Source organism: Staurois parvus, unplaced genomic scaffold, assembly GCF_062004578.1.
Source record: "Staurois parvus isolate SC_StPar_1 unplaced genomic scaffold, SC_StPar_1.0 ptg000678l, whole genome shotgun sequence".
In the NCBI taxonomy this organism is placed as follows: domain Eukaryota; kingdom Metazoa; phylum Chordata; class Amphibia; order Anura; family Ranidae; genus Staurois; species Staurois parvus.
The window spans coordinates 161,172-188,859 of record NW_028318474.1 but is presented as its reverse complement, the minus strand read 5'-3'; the positions used below and the strand labels follow the sequence as shown (position 1 = coordinate 188,859).

The following is a 27,688-nucleotide window of genomic DNA, read 5'->3' as shown; positions in this document are numbered from 1 at the left end:
GAAACCGTCTATATACTCTCCCACCCGTGCACATAGCGACCCTATACCGCTTACTATAGGACGGCCCGGGGGGTTGACTGGATCCTTATGGATCTTGGGAAGACAGTAAATTACAGGCAGCTTGGGAGCCATGGGACATAAATAGTCCTTCTCTCTTTTGCTTAAAATTCCAGTTTCATACCCTGTTTTAATCAAAGATTTTAGTTCTTTTTTATAGGCACATAGCGGGTTGCTATTAAGAAGTCTGTAGGTTTCTTTGTCTTCCACAATATTATTTACTAATGTAAGGTAGTCAGGTCTATTCATTACAACTACCCCTCCTCCCTTATCGGCGGGTCTCACTACTAGGTCTTTTTCGTCTAGCAAATTTTTAATAGTGTTGTCAATGTGTGACTGGTCGTGGTATTTTTTGACTTTGGTTTTTCCGAGGTCGTTAAGAGCCATATTTTTAAAAATAGTGATATGTGAATGTGCAGGAGGGTTAAAAAGTGAGGCATTTTTAAGGTTTGAAGATTTGTAGTTAACCCTTGTAGTTGAAGTAATGTCACTCTTAATGGGATTATTGATGAAATGTCTTTTTATTGCCAATTTTCTAGTAAACTTGTGTACATCTATGAATGTACCAAACTTGTTAAGTTGTGCAAATGGAGCAAATTTTAATCCTTTATTCAAAAGAGTCATATTTTAATGTTATGAATCCACAGTTTGTCATTGCTTGTAATTGCTAGGTACATTTGGCGCAGTATTAGAACGTTCAATATGCAAGGTCATGCTGCATATATGACCGGCTTTTTTGTCAACTATCCGCCCTATGTTCCTGCGTTATGCCTATACGCTCATATACCAGGTTGAATACCCGTCCGAACAGTTCCTATCACAATTATATATACACATATTAACCTATGTCCCTATATAGCCCTTCTGTGAGCCATGTCCGCAGAGGCCGTTTATATGGCTGTTTTCCCCATGTTTGATAACGATTTATACTTTGCACATTAGGTTAGTACTCCTAGTTTGCACCACTGAACAGTAATGGTTCCACAGATTAAACTGTCTCCATCTGCATCCCTCAGTATGGGTTTCACCTTCTGCTGTCCATCTGCACTGTTCTCCGAGAAAATGGCCGCCGCATGTGCGTACTGCGCATGCGCGGCTTTACCGCAATGACGTCACCGGTGCGTACTGCGCATGCGCACCGCGGAATATAAAAACGCTCAATTTCCCTGCAATGCACCCCCTTTGAAAACGTGTGTTGACACGAAACGCGTCAGGGAGGTGCCCCCCCACTGTCTGGACATATCCTTTAGCTGCCCTTTGTTCCTGTGACCAATTTTGTAAGTGTTGTTTCTCTTGTAATTTGAATTACCACTTATTAAATGCAATACTACACTATCAAAGCTTCTGGCCTGTGGCTCTCTTTATTGGAGGGAGCCTGGGCTTTTTGAAGGTGCCTGGTTTCTCTTGGTCTCCTGTGTGATGCTGGCTGGCTTACTGGATTCATCTCCTTACTGGCTGTTGTGCATTTCTGGAATCATCGTCCTGCTGTCCTGGGAACATGACATCTAGTGGCGAGTGATCAGATGACATCATCCTCTCCAGTGGCTTTCTTCCAGAGTACCAGGAGTAGGTCTTAATTACTCCATGCTCCATTTGCTGATATATCTGGTTAGTGCAAACTTCTTCCAGCTTGTTCAACACAAGAGTCACGAACTTTGTTCCGGTTCCCTAACCAGGGATGTACCACAGAAGTCACCAGTTTTATATACTTCATATTTAATGGTATATTTAGAACATTATATGTCAATAGGTTTCTGTGGATTTTGAGACCATATTTAGGAGCGCTGCATATTTTATGATCTAAATTCTGTATGCCTATTTAATTAGCGCTTGCTGTGACAACATCATAAAAGTGATTCCTGCCATTTTATTACTTGCTCTTGTGGGGGTGTTGGGGCGCCAGATCCAAGCATGCTTATGTTGGCGCACGGGAACGGTCACTGAAGTATAGCACTTGTCATGTGATTTGGCGCAGCTGGTGCAACACCACATAGAACTTGTCTTATACCATTCCACAATTTAGAGCACGGAATATGCAGCAATATTCTCACCACAAAACCGGCGTATTTCCCTTTTTTTTGTAGTTCTCCCGGTGTGACCCCCTTGAAGATATTGTCTTTGTGGGGGCCAGTGTTTTATCTGAGTGCGACATGCCTGCCCCAGACCATCCAGATGTCTGTGTAATGTCCTGTTATGTAATCAGCCTGTCCTTTTTTTATCTATGTAACCAAGCAACAGGAGATGCCTGAGATCTCTGGATAGGGGGGCTTGGGGGGATTACAGTACAGTGGCTTGTCAGGGCCCAGGAATGGGGTTGTGAAAGGAGACCTGTGGGGGTACACAGGTGTGAACAGCACAGTGACCTGTCAGGGTTCAGGGATTGGGGTGTGAGGGGAGAGCTCTGGGGATACATGGGGTATAGTACAGTGACCTGTGGGACTCACAGATCAGGGTGTGGGGGCAGAACTATATGGGTACAGGGGTGTAAAGTACAGTGACCCTATCGGGGCACTAGTTCTAGTGACACCCCATTTTTTCATCACTTTGAGAGAGTTTCTCTCACTTCGGGTATTGGCTATGGGACTGGAAGTGAAGGGAAATCTCCCTATGGGACACAAATGGCAGAAAAACAACCTGACAGGTGAAAAAAGAAAGTTTTGTCTTAGATTTACTTTAAGGGCTCATTCACATGGGCACTCAGCTCCATACAGCAAGAAGAGGCATTTCTTAGGTTTCCTGCCCCAGTGCTGCGCTGTGTGCAGGCACCCCATACAAAGTGAATGGCCACACATTGGCTGTATGGACTTGCGCAGTTTGACAGGTATGAAGGGCCAGGTGCAGCTCCTGTGCGTCCGGGTGCGTTCACCTTTCAAACTTGGCTGTGCTGGTGAGTCCATACAGCAAACAGCTCAGAACTAGTACATAAAGTAAACAGATGTTACTTGACGAGCGCCTATGTGATTGAGCCCCAAGGTTTACAGTCTTTTCTAGTATATGATGACCCCTCACAGTGCATGTTATGAAGGAAGTAGAGAATCTACTCAGTGGCCCTGCATTGTATGCAGTAAAAAGAAGCTGAGGGGATAAAGGCCGGTGCGAGTATCCTGCGACCCAGGTTGTGGTTTAGAGGACCTTTGGTTAAGTGGGGGTCTTTGTTCAGTCTTCATACGTAGATTTAGGAGACGTTATGGCGGTCAGTTACACTTTCACTGTATTGCTTATATTTGCGGTGACTTGTGTTCTACATGCTGGTTCGATGTATAACCTTCCCAGTGAGGATAAAGGCCTAGTTCACCTTTACCAAAAAAACTAGCTATGTAGATAAAAACAAAGTGTTCAGCTCTGACTAAAGTGAAATAATACCCTTGCTATAGATGTGGGCCATTTATGTACCTTATCTGCACGGGCATGTTTTTTTTGGTAAATGTGAAGTAACCCTTTAATGACTTGGAATATGCTGGATCTTCACGTAGGTTGCCATTTGACCCTAGGCCAGGCATGGTGTGGTATGGGCTGGTTACCTTTTCCAGAAAATAGCCGGTGCAGTCTGGGGGCTCCAGCCCATATTAAAAAAAACTGCAGCTTTGTAAAATGTTCATTCATGTTATTGTCATATTCTTCTCATACTTATGGACTATGGTTTAAGTCTATATGGACATTTTGTTACTGCTTTTGAAAAATTTCTACTAACCTTTATGTATATTTGAGGAGTTTTTTTTTCACATTGAGATTTGACCTATCCTCAACCTCGATCACTCTTCAGAGGTGTGAGGGTCTTCATAGGGCTCATGGATAATGCATGACATTTTAGGTTAATTTGACCACATATAATGGTTTCTTACACGTATTTATGATTACTGCACTCAGTTTATTCAATTAATTTTTTTCAAATTTTGATCGCCCTTCAGAGGGGTGAGGGTCTTCATAGGGCATATGTATGTAATTATTTAGTGTTTTATTTTCAATTTTTGATCGCTTTTTAGAGGTGCAAAGGTTTCTATAGTGCTCACAAAGTTTTAAGGGTTCACCTAGCACAGTATCCATTTGAATTGGTCTTTTAAGAGACAATATCCTCATATACTTGCAGCTTTGTGACTTCAGTTGATTGGGGATTTGCGCAGTTTACATAAATAATGTATTGTCAACGTTAAAGTGTTACTAAACCCCAGACCCTGCATTCACTATATACGGTCTCCCACAGTACACTAAACATGGAAATCCAATTATTTTAGTAAATATAAACTGCTCATCAGCAGTTAGAGCAGTCTTGTGACTTCTATCAGTGTCCAGCTGAGCACTGATTAAAGCTTGTAGGAGGAGTTTTGCATTTTGCTTTAGGAGGATGCAGAACCCCTGACCTCTGTCTGGACAGTGCTGATTGGCCCTGTTAATCACATGCACTCTCCTAAGAAAAAAAAAAGAACCCTAGTAATACATACCAAACTGAGCATGTGCAGAGTGACTCCGCACAATGTCTTAAGAGGGGGACACTGAAAGAAGGAGAGGATCAGAGAAATCAGGATCAAACTACATTTTTACACAATGCAGAGGATTAACCCCTGTAGGTTCCACAGGGAGTATAACAAGCATGCTTTACTGCATATACAGACTGATTTTACTGTTGTGGGTTTTGTAACACTTTTTCAATCTGTGTTGAAGGAGAAATAAGAGGCAGAGCAAAAATAGATGAATTACACGATACAAAAGGTATAACCAGTACTTAGAATTTATTGCATTCTATTCCTGGTGCAGTGATTGCATTGACACTATAGATACAAACGCATGGAGACGGCAACATGAATTGTAGTTGAGGTAGTTGCTTTTCAAAGAGGTAGTGATGAGGCCCGGTGACATCACGGTGCAAAGTCCACATCTCAGAAAAACCTTTGAAATAGTCACAAGATAAATGCTTGTCCCTGCTCCTTCTATCTCACCACTTCAGTAATATTTTTGAGATGACGGTGATGGTTTGAGCTGGGCAGAGAAGCTCTGCAACTATTCTCCTCCTTTTAGGACAATAATTGGGGTCCGTTTAGACTTCAACTTCAGAGCTTAGGTACTGCTGGTCTCTTTCAAAAGAAGCACTGCTGAGATTTTAACTGCAGCAAATTCAAGAGCCGGAATAATTGATAACAATGTATTCAATGTCACCGTGATTTTCTATTATAATTATTTCCTCTTCACTCTCCAGCACAATGACTTCTACCTCACTGTCCTTTGCTGCAATATCCTCCTCTTCCTTCTGCTCCACAAGATCCATGGTTTCTTGGGTGGCAACTTCAAAGTTCCAAGGAAAATGAAGAAAATCTAGAACAACTCTGACTTGGTTCCTGCAGCTGGGGTCTTGGGCAAGAAGTATGTGAAATAAATCTTGAGCCCTCCTGCTGACATTCTCCCAACCACTTGGTGGTGGAACATGGTCAGAGTTGTTCTGCCAGTAAATAAACCTTTGAAACCATAGATCTTGAGCTGAAGCTGTTTCCCATGGATAGTTTCCAGTGAGAAGAACATACAATACAATACCAAGGGCCCAGATGTCAACACTAGGATCCACGACAATTGACTCCCTGTGCTCCAGTTCACAAAGTTCCGGGGACATGAATGTGTTGAGGGGTGCCATTGATGGAACAACTGTACCGGCAAACTGAGTCAGTCCAAAGTCACTTAATTTCACATTATGACATCTCTTGTCCATAAGTAAAATATTGTCCGGCTTTAGGTCCCTATGCACCAGGTTTTTGCTGTGCATATATTCAAGAGCCTGGGTAAGCTGTAGTGCACACCGTTTGACCAGCTTTTCTGGAATTCCCATCTGGAAAAGTTAAAAGAATTAATTATAGGATATTTGGCTTTAAAATAACACTATTTTACTAAAAAATAATATTCAATAATATCAAATTCAATACAACGTTGGTTACTTTTTAAATCTGCAGATGGAATTCTATGTGAACATCAGTGCAACCGATCTCCAACTACTTCAGCAATAATTGGGCAATGAAGGAAATATGGGAGGTCTAACTGGTTTTAAATTTTACCTCTGGCTTAAACACCAGACTAACCTTTAATATAGAATGGTGAAGGATCACAACCTGTATCATGATTGTTATCTATGTGCCCACTAGGAAGGGAGGGGGGAAGGAGGGATGTAATCTCTATTTTTGTCTTTCTGCTTTTAAAGACAAAATTAATGGCGAATGCAAATTTTACAGTTGTCACAGAACAAGAGATGAGGGGAAATCATCCAATGGGGACAACTGTTTAAGAGGGGAATTCCCCTAACGTTGTAGACTTCCGACTACCTCCTGTTCCAACTTCTTGATTGGATTAAGGAAAATCTTGCCCAGATGGTGCAGAGAAAATAGCTGACTGGGGATTTTAGCCCTTCCTTAGTTCTCTCCAACCAGGCCAACAATATTTGGTATAAATGCATGCAATATATAGAAAGTATCATCCATGACAAAACACCAGTTTCTATTAATCTCCAGGATCCCTAGGACAAATTTATAGAATTAGCAAGCAAATGCTAAAGTGTCAGCTACTTCATTAGCTTTACTTACCCCTGGCTGGATGATGGAGTGAAGAGATCCAGCAGGTGCCAATTCCTGGCTGATCATATAACAGTCTGAGTTTTCCAGAATTCTCGAATGGGTAGATATTATGCTCTCGTGTCCAGTAACAAAGAGTGACATGCAAACTTCATGAAGAAAGGCCTCTAGTCTGGTTCGCTCCTTTTTTACCTTTTTTAGGGCAACAAGGCTACCTGTTAAAGAGGAGGGAAAAAAAGTTGATTACAATAAGACTTGGACATCTAAAACTCTGGGTGATGTCCAATACTTGAGCCCATTCATTTTACATAGACTGGATGCTTTTCTTCAAAATGTAGCCATCTTCTCTAGGCCCTCGCTAGCAGTGAGATATGTAGCTGCCCATGCAGCTAGATCTATTGTCCCTTCCCATCTAAATGCCAAGTGTCTAGGTTGTGCATAGTGGACCATCAGTTTATAGTCAAATCTGTTACATACTTAGCTGCCTATGACCCACTATAACTGTGTGTGATCATCATGAATCTGTCATGAGAGAAAAGGAAGCCTGATTTTGGTGAGCTCTTCTTCAAAATGCCAATTACCTGGCTGCCATATTGAATCTACCCAATTGAATTTATAGAATCCCTGACGTGGAACCTGTATGCAAATATGTACTTTTGTAAAATATTAAGGCTTGCTCTGTGGCATAACAACCAGTAGCTAGCACTTTCAGGAGGAGTTCAAAAAATGTGGCCTTCATGTTTTACTCATGGCAGGTTGTTAAAGATATGCAAAAGGACCAACTCAAGAAATTGATAACAGGTGGAAAGGCTTTTGTTTTCTGTAGGAACAATGCCAGCTGCCTGAATGGGATTTTGCACTGTTCAACCAGTTTTTATATTTTGTTAGTGCTGAATTAGATCTTTGTGCATCATGGTCTTTTCCCCAAATTTATGCAACAAAACCCCTACCTCTAATAAGGTCATTTAATCAGTAAAGATGCTAATGTTTGTGCTATCTGTTCTAGATGTTCAAAAGGTCTGCAAATTAGAAATTTTTTTGTAATTATTTAAGAATTCACTTACCCAGTTCCCTGTCAACAGCCATCACAACTTCTCCATAACTACCCTCGCCAAGATGTCCCAGGATTTTGTATCGCTCTTCTCCAATTGTTTCATTCTCACAAGTTAGGTGGGCTGCCATTGTGAATATAGCAATATCAGATGTTCTGTGCAGAAATCGGTATCCAAAAGATCTTGAGGACCCTAAGAAGATATGTGAGGTCCACAAACTATCTTTTGTCTTTTTGTAGAGAAGTTGAGCCAGGATTCAAGCCAGGAAACCACAAACCTTCATTAGAATGCAAATTGAGGCATCACTTGAACTTAACCAATCAAGGTGATTCCTTTCTGTTTGTGTCTACAGGTTCAGGTCACAATAGGTAGTAGGGAGTGGGCATGTCTTTATTGTCCCAGGTTTTAGATTGCTAATGTTGAAATGTGGGCCTCTGAGGAAATTTGACATGTTCAAATTAAAACTTGGCGAGATTAGCTCTATGCAAACTGGTGTTGTAGAGGATGTCAACTATTGGTTGGAAATGACCAATTCTCACTACTCTGGTCTTGGTATTAAATATCTTCTGTTCCAATGATTTATTGGAACTTTTAATTTCTTTAAAGTTTCATAAACCATTTTATGACTATAGTGTCACTCCTAATATAGTGTACTACAGAAATCTAAGTAATATCTTGGTCAGAGCTCCAATTAGCCTGTGTACTGCTGGTTTGTTGGGTTGTACAGGGTTTTTATGCTAAACCTTGATATTCTAACAAAAGGTTATTCAAATATATATCTGAATGATTAGGCTTCTACTGATTAGTATCAACACCTCATCCCTACTACAGAACATTTACTAACCATCACACATTTTATAATTTTTATTTTAATGCAATGCTTGAACAAAAATGTACAAATCTAAATAACAAAGTATTGTTCAATGGTGTGTAACAAATATATTAAATAAAATGATCTCCTATACAGTGAGGGAGCCTTGCTCAGTTCTGTAATACTAGAAGTTTTTTTTTTCTTTTTTTAAAATAGAGCAAAACTATTTGGGGGGGGGGGGAGGGGGATAGAGTAAGGCTACCTTCACTTGTATGCAGGTTGAGTTTCTCCATTGCATTTTGTGTTTTTTGCACCTGTGTTTTTGATGCAATTTTGTTTTATTTTTCTTGTAGCTAGGCAGATTTAAAACTCATCAAAAATGCACTACATGCTTCTATGCAGCACTTCCATTGACATCTATAGAACCAAAAAACTCAACTTTTGGATTCCCAGATAGAAATGATAAACTGACAAATATCCGAACCTTCTTTCACTCTATCCAAAATAAACAAAAGTTTTGCCTTTCAGTTATTTTTAAATTGTGTATACACCTTTGGCTACTTGGTGAAACAAGGGCTTTAGTTTAGCCATTTATAGGCTATTAAATATCTAAATGGTTGCATATATAAGATTATGATTTGCATATTAAGGTTTTTATGTAATTTTTAATTTTTGAAATTAAAATGAGTGGTATTTTGTATTGAAACTGCATGGGTTTGCATGGTTTTATTTCCCAAGATACAATAGATACAAAAGATACTCAGCTGTCAATTGAATTGAGGATTAGATGTGAATGGGAATATCATTCTGCAACTCTTGATTGTTTTGCAGTCTCAGGATAAAATATTAACTTTGTGATAAAGTGTTTAAAAATTGAATTACCCTTAAAGCAGTAAAGTTGATTTTAAAAGCACTGCAGCTAACATTCTGGCCTTTTTTCACCCTATTCAATCTTCTAGTAATACACAGGTCTAACAACAAAAGGTCTCCCCTGTCTTTCCATATCTATTGTTTAATGTTTGTTTACTAGTAAAACCTGGAGATGTAAATGGTAAAGTTCTACTACTTTATATGCATGCTCAGTACTCCACCCAAGCACAGGGTAGAGCAATCTAATCAACTTTTGATTTAGTTATGTAGTTAAAAAGCTGTCTAGGTATTGTTTGCTAAGAATTGCAGCAAATACAGAACTCCTCCCTTTCTGGGACACACCTAACACAGAAAAGACCACAGTGTTTAGAATCCAATTAGCAATGACAAGGAGGGGGGGGGGGGCTTTACTAAAACTGGAGCCTGCAAAATCTGGTCCAGCTCTGCATAGAAATCAATCAGCTTCCAGAAACTGAAGTTTGAAGCTGATTGGCTACCATGCACAACTGCACCAGATTTGCACTCTCCAGTTTTTGTAAATCAAACCCAAAATTACAATCTTTTGACCACTAAAAGGCTCCTATATAGTTCATTGGTTTAGCCATCTGCCTGGAGTTCATTTTTACTATCATTGCTCTTTTGATAAGATAAAATTCTGGTGCAAAAAAAAGGTAGAGGGCGTGTACACAAAAAATGATATAAATTAAACGATATTAAAAACACTGCCAATGGTGTGTGTGTGTCTATGTGTAGATAGAGAGATATTAATTTCTACATATGGCACATCCTTCCCTCCTTCCCTTGTCTTTATTGCTCTTTGGCACTCCTATCAATCAAGCCTGAAGGTCCTCATTTAGCAATATTTAATTGTTTTCTTTAGACTTGGTAACCTATGTGACCACAAACCCCTTCTTTATGGCACAACATGTCTGTCATCAAGTCTGGAATTTACCATTTACTGGAGCAATGTAGTATGGGGCTTCATGCTAAACCAAGGTAGCAGGTCCACCCCTTTACAGAAAATGTTGCAGGATCTTCGCAAGTAATTAGAATCTTACATATGGGGGCCAAAGTTCATTACCACTAATAGGTTAGCCTTCAAAGTAACTAACACTGGCCATACAAGATTATAGTTTAGTTTGAAAAGTGTTAGGTTTTGAAAGTTCAGTTGTCTAATGGTTAATGAGACCAAGCTTTTACATTTCTCACAATTCTATCCTACTGAACCATGTCACTGGGAGGGAAAGAGGGTGAATCTCCACAGTTAACACAGAAAGAATAACCTGATATCCTTCCCCGCACTATATAAACAAACATGCACACTGTGGTGTGTATGCAATAACATGAAGCCTTGAACCCAAACTTGTAATGCACATTACTGCATATACTGTAGACCTAGTAAGGGTATGGCTGCAGGGTAAGAAGAGATATACTTTTATTCATATAGTTTTTTTTACAGTGGAAGTAAAGCCATTTTGGTATATTTTACCTACAGATAAGTCTTTAATAAGGCTTACCTGTAGGTACTGTGAATATCTCCTAAATATGTCCTTTAGGAGTTATTTATTGTAGACGCACCGGTGATGTCACTGGTGCACGCTAACTGTGTCCTCAGTGGATGGGGTGCCATCCATTGAGAGAGTTGTGCCGCAGCTGAAACTCCCGTGTGCATGCGCAGGGGTGTAAGGACATCGCGGCTCGGCCGATCAGATGGCCACAGCTTTCAAACCCAGAAGGAAGACCAGGTGAAGATGGAAGCCTTGGGGAGCTGTGACAGCACTCTGCTGGAGGGCTTTGTTTTCCAGCAGGTCTTTCATAATGTGCTAGTATGCATTATGCTTTTAAACTTGCAGGGAGAAGATTTTTTAGAATTGTTTTGGCAGTTTACTACCACCATTAAAATTGGTGTTAAAAGCCCCAAATAATGTAAATATTTGGCCCATTACTTCACATTGTACTGCATTTGGCATCAGCTAAAAGCTACCCATGGTGATAGCAAGCACGTTAATGCGGTTTGAAATTTATATCCTGTATGCCAACTTCCCACCCAGCAACCTTGGGACCCTCCTGCACAGCCTAATGACTCACCACAAGGAATAGTGAGACCAAAGATGGCGCATTGTAGACACCCTTACACCATTTGCACAGAGGAAGGAGACAGACACAGAGGCATAACAATAAAATACCATTTTATTAAACTAGTCAAATAAGAGGCATCAAACATGAAAAATAAATAAGAATAATAGAACTAAACTGAGCAAATTTTATAGATCTAATTAACCTAAAAAACCGATTGCGCTTACATTAGCAAATTTAAGTTTCCATACCTACACAGATCTTACAATTTGATTGGGAAATTGCAAATTGCACATCTCCTTATTATTTAGGATTTATATAGTGCCAACAGTTTGCTCAGCGCTTTACAATATAACGAGAGACGATACAGCAACAATACAGTTCAATACAAGAGGGTTAGAAGGGCCTGATCCTGGGAGCTTACAATCTATTAATGTTGGTCTCACAAATGTTTAAGAATGTCTCCAAGCTTTGGTTAAAGGGCTGTATGAGGTCTGATTACCTTAAATAACAAAGGAATGTGATTATCTTAGATTGTAAGCTCCAAGGATCAGGCCCTCCTAACCCTCTTGTATTGAACTGTATCGTTGCTGTATTGTCTACCGTTATATTGTAAAGTGCTGAGCAAACTGTTGGCGCTATATAAATCCTGTATAATAATAATAATTTGGACAAGGCAGACCACTGCTCTCCTTTTCTGTTTGCATGGGGGGTGAGTTGTCGATTGCTTACACACAAGTCCAGTATATAACACACAGCTAGACTGGAAATATTTGTCTCGACTCAGAGCTTGCGTTAAGCATGTGTCTGTGCTGATCATCGGCCATGCCATATAATGGAGGGACCCGTGGCTGAAACAGCATCTTTAGTTAAGTATTCTTTTCACATGTCGAGTACAACCCCAAAACCCTAACAAAACACAATTGATGGTTTTAATTCTACCTATAGATCACTTACAACATTTTGGGGCTCAGCATTCTTCCAAATATGCAGCGAGTATAACGAGAACATGTCAAGACAAACTGTGGAAGGCACTATTGCAACTAAATCACAAAGCTAATAGGATACCCCGGAGATTGCTCCTTTAACTGCTTCCACATGCCCACCCTGATAAATTCCCTTTAAGAATAATAATGTAGGAAAAAGGGCTTACTAACTTTTGCCTAAAAGTGACTTGTCTAGAAGAATTGCCTAGCCAATGTTAAATCTGTATTGAAGTGGAAATAAAGAGGCAGAAATAGCGAAAGTAGAATTACAAATGGCAGCTAGCTTTTCTATACAAAAAAGATATAAATCAGTACTTAGAATTTATCATATTCTTTACCTGGTGCAGTGACCACAAGACTATATATACAAAATACAGAAGATAGCATTATGAGGAGAGCTCAATCATCTTTTCATGTCAGACTACATAAAAAGAGGTTTAAAAATCACGCAACGCTTTTGGATAGAAATCAGATCCCTATGTATTCTGCAGTGTCATGCAATTACGATGTGGCAAATGTGCCCTATGGTAGCCACACAGCTGCATTTATACCAGATACACAGTGCACAAATTAAAAACAAAAAAAACGCAAGCAAACCTTACATGAAAATATAATTGACAAGGTCAATTTGTGTCAAACAGTTACAGCAACTTCTGTGTGTCATCACTGGGTCACACCTTCTTGCAGCAGTGTATCTGAAAATGTTCTCCCGCATAGTGCTGAATTTGGGGTACTTTGCTTTCCAAGGAGGTAGTGGTGAGGCCGAGCGGCATCACCAACACAAAGTCTGCTTCCAAGAAAGACCTTTGAAATAATTGAAGGTGATGAATTGAATGGACAGAAAGAAGCTCTGCCAACACCTTTAATTTAGGATTAATGGTTGTCTGATCCGGCCAACCTACATGCACGCAGAGACGGCACTAGAGCCATAAAAAAAGGATGAAAATTGCAACCTGAAATTAGTCAGCACACTTGCTCTAAAAATAACTTGAAAGGTAGACTTTCACTTCAGAGCCTATGGAAAAACTGCTGATGGTGTCCAATAGTGATGGGCCAAGCACCCCCGTGTTTAGTTCGCAGTTGAACATTCGAAAGTATTGAACATTCGACCACATACTTCAAACTCAATACAAGTCTGTGGGACTTGAACTTGTAAATTCAAAAGTGTCCATTTTGAAGGCTTATATGCAAGGTATTGGCCAAAAAAGGGGCATGGGGATTTGGGTACTGCCTTGAAGAACATGAACCAGTGAAAAAAGAAAAAAAAAAGAAAGTTTTTAAAGGGCTAGTCATTTTTCATTGCTTAACCTCCCTGGCGGTATTCCCGAGTGTAGCTCGGGGTAACATTTCAGTACCAAAAGCGGTAACCCCGAGCTACACTCGGGAATACCATGCGGCGCTGCTCCGGCATGTGTTCTTCCCTTACCTTACCCTGCGCTCCCACGATGTGTCCCCTGCAGCGTCCCCGGCCATCTCCTCCGGCCGATGCCGGCATCCGGCTTCTGTGTCCTGTCCCTGTGACGTCGGGACGTACGGGCGCCGCCGGCGGCGGGAAATTTAAAAATTTTAAAAAATGTCTTTTTTTTTTTTTTACATTTTACACAGTAAAACATTGCTGTTTCAACCTATTTCACATACATTTTGTCCCTAGTGCTTTGTCCTGCGCCCTGCCTGCATTTTGTCTGTTCTTTCTGCCTGGAAACTGAGAAATGTCCATGGCGTCCAAAAAGTGTCCCTTTAGGTCAAAAGCGGTTTAGATCAGCTAGAGAACAGCGATAGTAAATCAGAACCACTTGCAGAATTGAGTGATAATGATTCGTGGGGGAAATTCGTCATCAGAAACTGAAAACGATTTTGCGACTGAGCTCAGCAATGTGCGAACTTGGCGCTCTATTTCACATTTCAGTGTTTTTGGTTTGATTATATTATTGAATTCAATTTTTTAGTATTTTTATATTATTTTTATGATTATTTATTAAATTATAATTTATGATTTTGTGTTTCAAATTTTATCATACCCGGGATGTTTACTAGACTCTTGTTCGGACAGATTTCAGTGAGTTTTTCCTAAAAATTACAGCCTACAATAAAAAAAATACATATTTCCATGCAAAAAAATGGTACCGCTTTCAGCACCAAAAATCTGAAATAATCATACCGCCAGGGAGGTTAAAGTATTAAAAAAAAAAAAAAAAGGCCTTTAGGCCTGGTAGGGCTTTTAAAGGAAAACCACGCACCTCAATAAATGGTGGAAAAAAGTGTGAGGTCCCCTCCAAATTCCTACCTGACCCTTGATCTGAGCACAGGCCTGGTAGGGTAGGTGCCCCCCCATGGCTTACCAGGCCACTTGACCTCGACATGGAGACAAAGGCCTCTTCCCTACAAACCTGGCCTGGTGGTTTGGGGGGTCTGAGGGCAGGGAGGCTCATTATCTGGGTACCCCTTTAAATTACAGGGCACCCTGATGCTCCCCCCCCTTGTGAATGAGTAAGGGGGTACCCCTACACATTCATTAAAGGGTTACATTAAGTAAAAAAAAAAAAAGAGACCAGTCTTTTGAAAAATACCTTTAAATTGAACAAAAAAACAAAATTGTTTTTGACAAGTCCTTTAAAAAAAAAAAAAGAAAAAGCGGACGCCCACTGACCCCTCTGCCACTCGCCACTGCAGTTAGCTCTGCCCAATTGTTTACATCTTGCTGGCAACTGTCAGACCTGTTATATTGCAGCAAGTACTCAGCTGACTGGTATTGGCTTTTGAAAAAAAAAAACAAAGAAAAGCATACATGACCTGTCAAAAGCAGTTTTATTTTTTGTTCAACTATTTTCAAAAGTCTGGAGTCTATTTTTTCAAAATTTACCCCTTACTCATTGCACAAGGGGTGCAGCAGGGTACTCTGATGCTAATGACCCCTCCTGCCAGGGTTGTGGGGAAGAGGCCCTTGTCCCCATCGTCCCCATCCCCCCCTTTCCTGTCAGGCCTGTGTTTTGGTAGGAATTTAGGGGGAACCCCATGCCCCCCCCATTTTTTGGTGGCGGGGTTCCCCTTAAAGGTCCTACCAGGTCTATAGGCCCTGGTAGGGCTTTTGGGGGGAATCCCATGCACTTTATTTTGAATTTTATTACAGCCGGGTCCCTCCTAACCTTCCTACCAGACCTAAAGGGCCTGGTATGGATTGGGGAAGGGGGGGTGGACCCACAATTTTATTTCTTTTTTTTTTTTTTAAATGTAATTTTGTTTTTATTTTGGGGAGAGTTTTCTCACCTCTGTCTTCGGCAGTGTCCAGGAACACACTGCGTAAGGCTGCAGTAGAAGCAAAAGTGTGCAGTGGCGACTGTGCACTAAGAGAGGGGGTTTGGCAGGCGAACAGTTGGTGCTGCCTTCACACCGTAACCTTTAGAGTCATTCTTGATCAGTGCAGGATTGGACCCTGCTCTACAGCTGCTGTTGATCCAGGACTGATTCATTTTGATAAATGTCAGCCGGTCAATGGAGTCTGTGGACAGATGCACCCTTTTATTCGTCACAAAACCTCCAGCAGCACTGAATGTCTGTTCAGAAAGCATGCTGGTTGCAGGACAGGCCAGTAGCTCAATTGCATATTGAGCAACTTCTGGCCAGTGATCCATCCTCAAGTAACCCAGTGGATCCTTAGTTGAAAAGGTTTCCAAGTCTGCTCTTGCCACTAGATAATCCTGCACCATATGATGGAGACGCTGCTGATGGATGCTTAAACAGCCCTAGGTGCTGAGGACGAAATAATTCTTTAAAGGCATTCGTCAGCCGGCCGCCTCACCAGGCAAATTTTGCTACCCCAGTTGCTGAACCGTAAAAAAAAGTACATCAGAATCGGTCAATGTTCAAACATACAGTATCTCACGGAAGTGAATACACCCCTCACATTTTTGTAAATATTTTACTCTATCTTTTCATGTGACAACACTGAAGAAATGACATTTTGCTACAATGTGGAGTAGTGAGTGTACAGCTTGTATAACATGTAAATTTGCTGTCCCCTCAAAATAACTCAACACACAGCCATTAATGTCTAAACCGCTGGCAACAAAAGTGAGTACACCCCTAAGTGACAAGGTCCAAATTGGGCCCGGTTAGCCATTTTCCCTCCCCGGTGTCATGTGACTCGTTAGTGTTACAAGGTCACAGGTGTGTCATTTCTTCAGTGTTGTCACATGAAAAGATATAATAGGATATTTACAAAAATGTGAGGGGTGTACTTACTTCCGTGAGATACTATATACAATACTTTGTAGACACAAACAAAGAAATAAACACTTATTAGGATGTTTTACCAAAGACATGTAGCAGAAAACATTTTGGCCTGAAGAAATTCGAGTTTTTTTATTTTTTTTCTTGGCTATGTTTTATAACAGAATGTGATAAATATTTTTTTTTTCAAAATTCTCTGTCTTTTTTGTTTATATAATAAAAAATAAGAAACCCAGTTGTGATAAAACACCACCAACAGAAAGCTCTATTTGTGTGAAACGTGATATAAATTTTATTTGGGTGCAGTGTTGCATGTCCGCACAATTGCCAGTTAAAGTAGTGCAGTTTAGTGCTACATAGCAAAAAATTCCCTGGTCATGAAGAAGGTGAAACCTGGAGCTCAAGTGGTTCAACTGAAGGTCATAACAGAATTGTACAATCATAATGTCCTCCCTGTGCCTGCTTGGATTTCCTCTGGGTACTCCGTTTTCCTCCCACACTCCAAAGACATGCTCCAGCTTGGCAGGTGCTCAGCATTGGAGTGGAGATCACAGGAGTAATGATGCCTACTATAGAGATTTCCAGTCTGGGGTCAGGTATTGCATATACATAGTTACATTGATCTGAGCTGATGTAAAATACCCGTACTTGGAATTCAGCTCTAGCTACAAAACACCAGAATCAGAGCTGCTACTATAGGTAAAATACCACTTAAGGATAATACTATAAAATGATGAAATAAAACATACTGTAAATAAAAACAAAGATTTGGTAGGAGGAAGCTTTCATGATTTCATTTATTTTCTCTGGAGCAAATTGGCAGTCTCATTTTAATTGCACGGTGTAGTTGTCCTTTCAGTATACCTCTGTCTTTTTTTATTATTACTAGGGGTAAAAATAAACAGCATTTGATTCAGTGGAATACACGAGTCAGCTCTTAATTCAGGCAAAGTGATTGTCGATCCAATACTCCCAATGGGAACTTGCATATGATTCAGTGCTGCAGCCACATTCTGTCCATTATGGGGAAATCTTAGAGCTTCTAGAGGAAAACATTGGGAGATGCTTAGGCTGGCCATAGACGGGTCGTTTATCGGCCGAATTTTTGGCCGATAAATGAAAAATCGGTCGTTGCTGGCAGTGATGCTGCCACCAATGTCCACGTAAAACGGCCATTGTTCGTGGATTTTCCAGCATTATCAATAATACTAAATGAGAAAATCCACGAAAAACGGCCGACGGGTTGGCCCCACTAACGGCGTGAATATCGGCCGATTTTTCCTGCGACGAAAATTCGATCGATAAACGACCCGTCTATTCCCTGCATTAGGGGGAGATTTGCTAAAACGGGGCCACACAGAGTCTGGTATCCAGTCGGCTTGCAGGTTTCATTGTCCAGGCTTAACTGAACAAGCAGAAGTTAGAAGCTGATTGGTTACTATGCACAGATACACCAGGTTCTGTGTGGCCCAGTTTTAGTAAATCTCCCCCCTAGAGCTGTGTATTATCTGTGTTACCTGTTAATGTATGCACAAAATTGACAAAGCCGTACTAAATGCAGGTACAATAAACAGATAAAATCTGCACTGAAACAATTTACTATGATCCAAGGAACAGATTAAACTGTGCTATCATGTACTGCATACAAAAGTGACATATTATGTATTATTATGATATGTAATGATAACATTTCATTAACCTCTTCCCTCCCGTTTCGATGTCCCTTTAAAAGGTTCTGCATGCCTTGGGTGCAGGGAGTTTAGGTGACCATGTGACTAGTGCGATAGGCTGTCACAGTGGTCACATGATCGAGAGCCGGTCCTGACCAGTTACTGATCGTTAGTGGAAAATGTCTTTGACAACTTGGTCTCTGTGCTGGGATTGAGCTTTCAGCATAGAAGCATTGGCCACCCAGCGATGCATTTGTGTGGAGTGTGGACATTAACCTCCCTGGCGGTAATCCTGAGTGTGGCTCGGGGTTGATTTATAGTACCAAAAGTGGTAACCCGAGCCACACTCGGGATTACACTGTAGTGCTTGTCCTGCGATCCCCCGATCCTTACCTTGTCCTGCGATCCCCCGATGTCCTCCCGCTGTGTCCTCCGGCCGATGCTGGCATCCGTCTTCCGGGTTCCCTTCCCTGCGAGCGTCGGGACGTAGGGGGGCAGAACCGGCAGGAGATTCAAAAAAGTAAAAACATGACATACACACAATACATTGTAATCTGATAGTATTACATTACTGTATCAAACCATTTCACCTCAGTTTTGTCCCTAGTGCTTTGTCCTGTGCCCTGCCTGCACTTTTACCGTTCTTTCTGCCTGGAAACTTGAGAACGTCCATGGCATCCAAAAAGCATCCCTTTAGGTCAAAAGCGGTTTTAGACCAGCTAGAAAACAGCGATATTGAATTAGAATCACTTGCAGAATTGAGCGCTAATGATTTGTGGGGAAATTCGTCATCAGACCCTGAAAACGATTCTGTGACAGAGCTCAGTGATGTGTGAACTTGGCTCTCTATTTCAGATTTCAGTGTTTTTGGTTTGATTACATTATTGAATTAAATTTATTATTATATAATCATTTTTTATAATTCTAATTTTTTATTGTATTATAATTTATGATTTTGTGTTTCAAACTTTATCAGGATAATTACTAGAGACTTGTTTGGACAGATTTAAGTGAGTTATTCCTAAGAATTACTGGCCTACAATATAAAACAACAAATTTGCATGCAAAACAATGTACCGCTTTGACATTCAAAAATATTGACATAATTAGACCACCAGGGAGGTTAAAGACCACCCTTTAGCCACTGCAAATATTGTATGTGTTATGCAGATGGCAACAGGTTAAGGAGAATTTATAGTTACAGTTTTTAGACACACTCAAGAGAAAACAAATATCTTTCAGTGTGTGTTGGTGAGAGATTGAAAAACATTGCTTTTATGTCTAATTTAACCTCTTCATGCCGGCCGAACGCAAATGTGCGGCCTCCCGGCATCTGGGCCTAGACGCCGAGCGGCCGCACATTTGCGTTCTGTTAAAAAAAGACATATGTGCCGAGAGCGCGCGCCCTGTGCGCTCCCAGCACACATGGCCGGTACTCACGGATAGGTCCCGATCTCCTCTTTCGATCGGGACCTTTCCCGATCATGTGACCGCCATGATGACGCATCACGGCGGTCACATGACCCTAAACCCCGCCTCCCGGCTTCTGAAACTCTTAAAGGGCCTGGAGGTACCGGCGTGAAGGGGTTAAAATTTTATATGAACACGGGGGAAGTCATATTTGTTCATTACCTATGCAGAGTCTTCTTCCTGCTTTGCTGTGTTTGTGATTTAGCCTCCATTCACATCCAGTAAGTTCTTATGGAAGTGCTTATACAGGAGTTTTTAATTGGGCATTTTTCAAGCATTATATTTAGGGTTTTACCAATATTGATATCCATATCGGTGCCGATACTAAGCATTTGCAAAAGTACTTGTACTCATGAAAATGCTCCAATACCTAAAACCGATCCTTCTTTGTACGGTGTCATTTGAGCCTATACAGGATCAAGGGCTCAAATCAATTAAGGGCAAAGAATTGCAGGTGGTTTGAAAAGGAATGTAGTGGGATTTTTGTCCGAATCACATGTGATTTCCCTACAGGTGCCGTGCGATTTGAGCCAATTCATTTTGTATCTAATGGCCCCATTGCAGGAATGGAGATGAATAGTCTGTGAACTTTAGTTCTGCTTTAAAATTGTGTTTGCAAGGATGGGGAAATGTAGGTATTGCACGGCCCTGTGGTGCCTATTATTTTACAGGACATTAAAATTAATTTTGGCCAAAATGTAATCTGCCACCTGTCTTTGGTAAGTTAAGTGTATGTTAATTGGTTTGCATGAAAATTATAGTGTCTACAAATGATGATATATAAACTGGAATTATTTTTGTTTTATTATTTTTATTACTAGTAATGGCGGCGATCAGCAAATTAGTGGGACTGTGATAGTATGGCGGGCATTTTGACATTAAGTAACTGACACTAATATGACCAATGACACTAAGACTATGCTAATAAAATGCACTGATACTGTACTAATGACACTGGGCAGGAAAGGGGTTAACATCTGGGGCGATCAAAGGGTTAACTGTATTCCTAACTATATCTGATCTGTGTACTGTGTGCTTTGCAGGGAGACAAAAACCGGCTCATCCCCACTGTCAATAGAGAGATCTGTGTTGTTTACCAAGGAAGTTCTGATATCCTATTTGTTGCAAAGTGTGCTGGAAAGGGTATATGGCAGTGTTTTCCAGAAAATAGCCGGTGCAGTCTGGGGGCTCCAGCCCATATTAAAAAAAACTGCAGCTTTGTAAAATGTTCATTCATGTTATTGTCATAGCGGTAGGCCATTTGAGCTCCTCAGAAGCCTCGGCTAAAAAACTCCCAGTTAGCAACCCTCATGTCCGGACTGTTGCTAGGATATGAAAACCGTTGGATGATAACTGCCGGCAGTACAGGAGCAAAGACCAACAGTTTTCCTGTGCTAGCAGCAAGGCAGGATGTGGGGGCCCCTGACTGGGGTTTTTCCAGCCAGGCCTCTGAGGGTCCCAAATGGCACAGCAGTGGGTGAGCTCAGCAATGTGAGAGAGAGAGAGAGAGCGCAGTGTACAGTCAGGGGGTTCAATGAGGAGAACGCTCTCTCCTGTGATGCTGGGGGCGAGTGTCCATTGATTGGAGCGTTCTAGCAACAGGACAGGATGGGGCACAGCTAAGGCCTACAGGTAAGGCTTCATAACTAATCCCAGTATATCAAAGCCGCGCAGTGTTTTTGATCACACTGGGGCCCATATTGGGGCCCCTTGACATTTTTTATTGAACTAACTCCTTCGGACATAATGTGGCCCTCTTGAAGATGTTGTCTCGGTGGGGCCCCGTGTTTTTTCTGAGTGTGACATGCCTGTCCTAGACTGCCCAGATGTCTGTGTAATGTCCTGTTATGTAATCCGCCTGTCCCTTTATTATGTGACATTTCTCTAATGTATGTATACAATGGTAGATTTCACTCTGTATATATGTATATATTTGTCATATTGGGGTCTCAGGGGATGTATTCTGGCTGCAGTGGGCTTGTGAGGAAATGGTTGTGGGTAACCTAGCAACAGGAGTAGCCTGAGATCTGTGTATAAGTGGAGGGCTTGGGGGTACAGGGGTGTACAGTACAGTGAGCTGTCAGGGCTCAGCGATTGGGGTGTATAGGTAGAGTTTTGGAGTTCCGGGGTGTACAGTACAGTGACCCCATCAGGGTTCAGAGATCGGGCTGTGAGGGGAGAACTCTGGGGGTACAGGGATGTACAGTACAACGACCCTATCGGGGCACAGAGATGGGGGTCATAGCAGCACCTGAGTGTGCGGAGGGATGTACAGGACATATAGAAGGATATTTATATGAGGAGATCCAGAAGTGGCCTGAAGTGACAGGAAGAGATCATCTCTTCTTCCTATTGTACATTAGAGGCAGAGGGTGACTACCTCAAATGAAGAGCAGGAGCGGCATGGAGGCCGGGGACAAATAATCAACCCCTCTGATAGCTCCGTGTTCAGAATTTCTGGCTGCAGTGGAAGATGAATGCTGCTGAGTGGATGACAGGTAGCTTACTTGCGATGCTTTGATTTCTATCCTGCTGGCAATGTTGGGCTGGTGTTGGCAACTTGCAAAGCATGGAGAACGCCTCAATTCATGTGAATACAGGGACCCTGCAAATGCTTTTTGATGGCATTTTGTGTGCAATTGTGAAGCACTACAGAAAGGTTCTTTTCATATTCTCTCCCCTCCAGCCCCTTCCAAAAAAACAATTAAAAGACAGGTGTTGTAAGAGCTGCAAAAACACTTCCTAATAATGTAAATGTACACTATAGGTGGTTTCGGGGCGTCCCTCTGAGCTGAAACCCCCAAACCATGTTTGAACATGTTTTCCTGTAAAGTGGGCCCCAACACCTCAAGGGTTCAATGCTCAGGATGTCTCGGGGTACAGGTAGAAGGTGTAATGCTTCCTTTATTCCTCTTTCTGCCAGACTCCACCTGTGTGACCAGTCTCCTGAAGCCTCTTCTCCAAGGTGATTTGTTTGGGAGTCGCAGCGTTAAATGCATGCGTTTCATGTTCTAGAACTATAAACAAAGCTCTGATCCCCGCACAGCAAACAAACATTCAAGCAGAAATTCTAATAACTAGGAGCAGTGTCACACATAGGCCTCATTTTCTCAGCATGTAAGAGCACCTCTATGTTAGGCCTGGTTCACACCTCTGCAATTTTCTGTGCATTTTCAGTTTTGCAGAAACGTCGTACAGTCCATTTAACATGGTTTCCCATGGGTCACGTTCACATCTGTGCGTTTTCCACCGGTGCATTGTCTGGAAAGGATCAGGAAGGTTTCTTCCTGCAGCAGGTTGCAGTTTTTGTTCCATAGATTTCAATGGAAATGCAGCAGAAACGCTTTTAAAAACGCAGTGCTTGCATTCTTGATGGTTTTTTTTTTTTGTTTCTCCCATAAGACAAAAGACACCTGCCAAAGGCACAAAACGCATCAAAAACTCGTTAATATGTCACGTGAAAAACATGCAAAATGCATCAACTGCAACCTGTACAGGCATGAACCTGGCTTTAGGATCCTTCCAGGCACAGCTGAAAAAGATATGGGGCCACACCAGGCTCTAAATGGTCAATTCTCCTCCATAGCAGTCCCTGCACAGCTCCATAGAGCCCCTTTCACATGGGTGTTCCAATCAGGTCCACCTGTCAGTTTTTTAGGCAGACCTGATCGGAAGGTCCATGCAGCCCTATAGACAGGAGGATGTAAACTGACTTGTGTCGGTTTGTAAACCCGCCTACCTTCAGGTCCAGGAAAAAAAAACGGAATAGCACTGCGTTCTTTTCTTTTTTTCCCAACCAGATTGGAGATAGTCTGATGTAAACTGACAGCGCAGTCTGTTTACACCCGGCTGCCCATAGAGTTGACAGGGGTCCACCCTTGTCTGCCGGGCAGAAACTGAAGGAGTACAGGCGTCCAAACAGTGCGGACTTCGCTCCGTGTGAAAGGTGTCTACAACATAAATCGTCGTGCCTTCTATAAAACCAGGTTTATTACAATAAAGGGTTAGTAATGCTCGTGGTTTCATAGGCAAATCGATGGCTCACCAGGTCTCCATATAGCGTTCTCTATTTGGCTGATCCAGATCGATTCTACTTCCTCAAACTCCTGGGAACACCCCAACAGCTGCTGAAACCTGGGATTGAACCAGGGACCTTTAGACATTCAGTCTAACGCTCTTCCAACTGAGCTATTTCAGCAAATTTAGGGGCGTCAGTTTTATTAGTTCTGTATTAACAAGTTTGCTTGGAGGCGGGATATTGTGGATTTTGGAGAGCTGCACTTCTTTCATTCATTTGTTTCATGTATTTGTCAATAGATTTCTGGACACTTTTGTGTGCAGAGGGAGCTGCAGGTGCTGCATATAACCTGCCATACAAGGGAATATATTTGTAAACGCTGATACTTCTTTACATCAGCTCTTATCCACACCTGCATGTCCAACGTATTTTCCCAACACGAGGAGGCATTGGCGTTTCAATGAGTGCGGCCACGTACAGCCATTTACTTGTATGGCTGGCTGCATGTAGCACCTGGAGCAGGAAAGCACCCAGAAATGTACACTAGGTGCATAAAATGCCTACAAAAAGCTGAGTGACTGAACTCTAACGTGTATGTACAGTTTGTATAGTTTTCTTTTTAATTTTAGAGCAGCGGTTCTCAACCTGTGAATCGCGACCCCTTTGGGGGTCGAACAAACCTTTCACACGGTTCGCCTAAGACCATTGGAAAGCACATATTTCCGATGGTCTTAGGAACCGAAACACCGCTCCTCTATCCGTCTCCAGGCGGGTCTGCCCACATGCAGAAACGCCCACATACGAGTACCCGGCGCAATGACATCATCGCGCCAACCCCATCACATACAGTGCGGGCAATCGCTGACTGTGCAAGCAGCTCGCCATCCTGCCAATGCACTGTATGGGCTGAGCAGCCGTAGCCTGGAAGGAAGTGAGACTCAGGCTGGGTTTGTCCCCTTGGACTTCCTGTTATCTACCGATCCATGGTAACCCATCCTTCCCCTTGCCTCAATTTCATGCCGCCTATGCTACTTGGGCTCAACAAGGTTTGAAGCTTTTTGCGCAGTTATTTGACACTATCTCAGGCTCTGCCCTCCCCTTCTCTCGTATTAGTGAGTGCTACCAACTCCCGCCCCATCACTTCTTAATGGTTCAGCAAGGCATAGATCATATCTCAAGCACATGCCGGAATAGACCAAGAAGATTCCAAACGTCTATGGTGGATATATTGCTGAAGCGGAAAACATTTAAGATCTCGAACATTTATAAACCACTGAATCTATGCCTGTCTAAGTCCCTGTATTCCTCCTCTACCATCTCCACCTCTCCAGATTCAAAATAGCTGCCCCCTGTACAAATCTCCACGACCCACATTGCTAGACAAGTTGTGGTATTGTCCATTCATCTTGGAATTTTAGAAACAACTGGAGACATTCGCTGCTTCTGTCACGGGTTATTGCCCGACACAAGGTCCCTTTCTGCTCATATTTGGCAATTTCCCCTCTACACGCCTGGAGCAGTCCAGACCTCAATTACTAGCTATACAACGCAATAAGGCTTGGCTAGCCACCTGCTTCATGATTGCGCGACGGATCATTCTCAGAAAATGGCTATCCTCCGCTCCGCCTTCAGTTCCTGAGGTCAAGCAAGATCTATTACATCTTCTTCGTAGAGAAAAACTTGACTTAGACTTGTCACTAAAAGCCTTGACGTTGCGGTTCCAGAAAAAATGGGGCCTCTTAATATCAAGGTCTCTTCCCCCTCTGGAGCAGAGCACGTACCTCCAATAGGCCACATGCGGCTCTTTACAAACTTAAATGCGGCTCTCCTGTGTGCCGGGCGCCCGCTCCCCTCCCTCCTCTCGGGCGGGCGGGCGGCCGGCCGCCCCCCCCCCTCCTCTCCTCCTCTCCTCCTCTCCCCTCCCCTCCTCTCGGATGGCCGCCCCCCTCCCTCCTCTCGGGCGTCAGGACTCTGCAGCTGTCAGGATGTAGGCGGGGCAGCCAGGATGTAGGCGGGGCAGCGCGACGAACTCTTCTCCTCTCACAGTCCTCCCTGAAGACCAGAACAGCGCGGGAATACGAGAGGAACGCGCGGAGCAAAGGTAAGTGAATTGACACAGGGGGGACTTACTATATGGGGAATGAATTACTATATGGAGGACTTACTATATGGGGAATGAATTACTATATGGAGGACTTGCTATATGGGGAATGAATTACTATATGGAGGACTTACTATATGGGGAATGAATTACTATATGGGGGACTTACTATATGGGGGACTTACTATATGGGGAATGAATTACTATATGGGGGACTTACTATATGGGGGACTTACTATATGGGGGACTTACTATATGGGGGATGAATTACTATATGGGGGACTTACTATATGGGGAATGAATTACTATATGGGGAATGAATTACTATATGGGGGACTTACTATATGGGGGATGAATTACTATATGGGGGACTTACTATATGGGGGACTTACTATATGGGGGATGAATTACTATATGGGGGACTTACTATATGGGGGACTTACTATATGGGGAATGAATTACTATATGGGGGACTTACTATATGGGGGACTTACTATATGGGGGATGAATTACTATATGGGGGACTTACTATATGGGGGACTTACTATATGGGGAATGAATTACTATATGGGGGACTTACTATATGGGGAATGAATTACTATATGGGGGACTTACTATATGGGGGACTTACTATATGGGGAATGAATTACTATATGGGGGACTTACTATATGGGGGATGAATTACTATATGGGGAATGAATTACTATGGGGGACTTACTATATGGGGGATTAATTACTATATGGGGGATGAATTACTATATGGGGGATGAATTACTATATGGGGGATGAATTACTATGGGGGGGATGAATTACTATATGGGGGATGAATTACTATATGGAGGATGAATTACTATATGGGGGATGAATTACTATATGGGGGATGAATTACTATATGGGGGATGAATTACTATGGGGGGGATGAATTACTATATGGGGGATGAATTACTATATGGGGGATGAATTACTATATGGGGGATGAATTACTATGGGGGATGAATTACTATATGGGAGATGTATTTTCAGTTTTAAAAATGTGGCTCTCAAAATAAATTTCAATCGTGGTTTTGGCGAGATTTGGCTCAGTTGAAAAAAAAGGTGTCCCACCACTGATCTACAGTATATAGCCCGTCATTCATGTCGTCCAGCAATGTGTCATGTCATTCCCGATGAATATTACATAAGTGGTGATCTGCCTACATGGCAAACCACTGCTCCTTCCAATCCTCTCGTTGAAAAGGGATGGGGTTATGTTCCATTGTATAAGTCATCTTTGCTTGATCCCGATAATCCTCCTTTCTAGTACAATTTCTCCTTATTCTGACAAATTGTCCTTTAGGGACATTCATAAGCCAGGAGGTGTGATGACAATTGTTCAGGGGTATATAACCATTGCGATCTACCGTCTTGAAGAATGTTTTTGTTAGTAGAGGATCCTGTTCCTGCATAATCTCCAAATCTAAAAACTTGATAGTCTTCTCACTTATCACCCAAGTAAGAACAATATTCTTACTGTTAATCTTTTTTCTTTGATCCATGTCAATCACGATGAATGATTCACATAGGTGGTGATCTGCCGACATGGCAAACCACTGCTCCTTTTAATCCTCTCACCCAAAAAGGATGAGGTTATGTTCCATTGTATTAATACAATGTCATTCATGTCGTCCGGCAATTTTGATTCATATCAGTCACGATGAATGACGCACATAGGCGGTGATCTGCCGGAATGGCAAACCACTGCTCCTTCTAATCTCACCCAAAACGGATGAGGTTATGTTCCATTGTATAAATCCAACGTCATTCAT

General features: G+C 42.0%; 2 protein-coding genes across 3 annotated transcripts in view; one reads left to right on the top strand and one right to left on the bottom strand.

The window, feature by feature from the left end:
• The window catches only part of LOC149447636 (uncharacterized), a 279,294-nt gene that overhangs the window by 124,238 nt on the left and 127,368 nt on the right, over positions 1-27,688 (top strand). The gene's annotated exons all lie outside the window — the stretch shown is intronic.
• On the bottom strand, positions 5,168-7,784 carry LOC149447639 (serine/threonine-protein kinase SBK1-like). Its single transcript, XM_089652242.1, has 3 exons — positions 7,667-7,784; positions 6,615-6,817; positions 5,168-5,869 (listed from the first exon to the last, which is right to left on the bottom strand). The coding sequence occupies exons 1-3, from the start codon at positions 7,782-7,784 to the stop codon at positions 5,168-5,170; spliced, it is 1,023 nt and encodes a 340-aa protein (XP_089508368.1).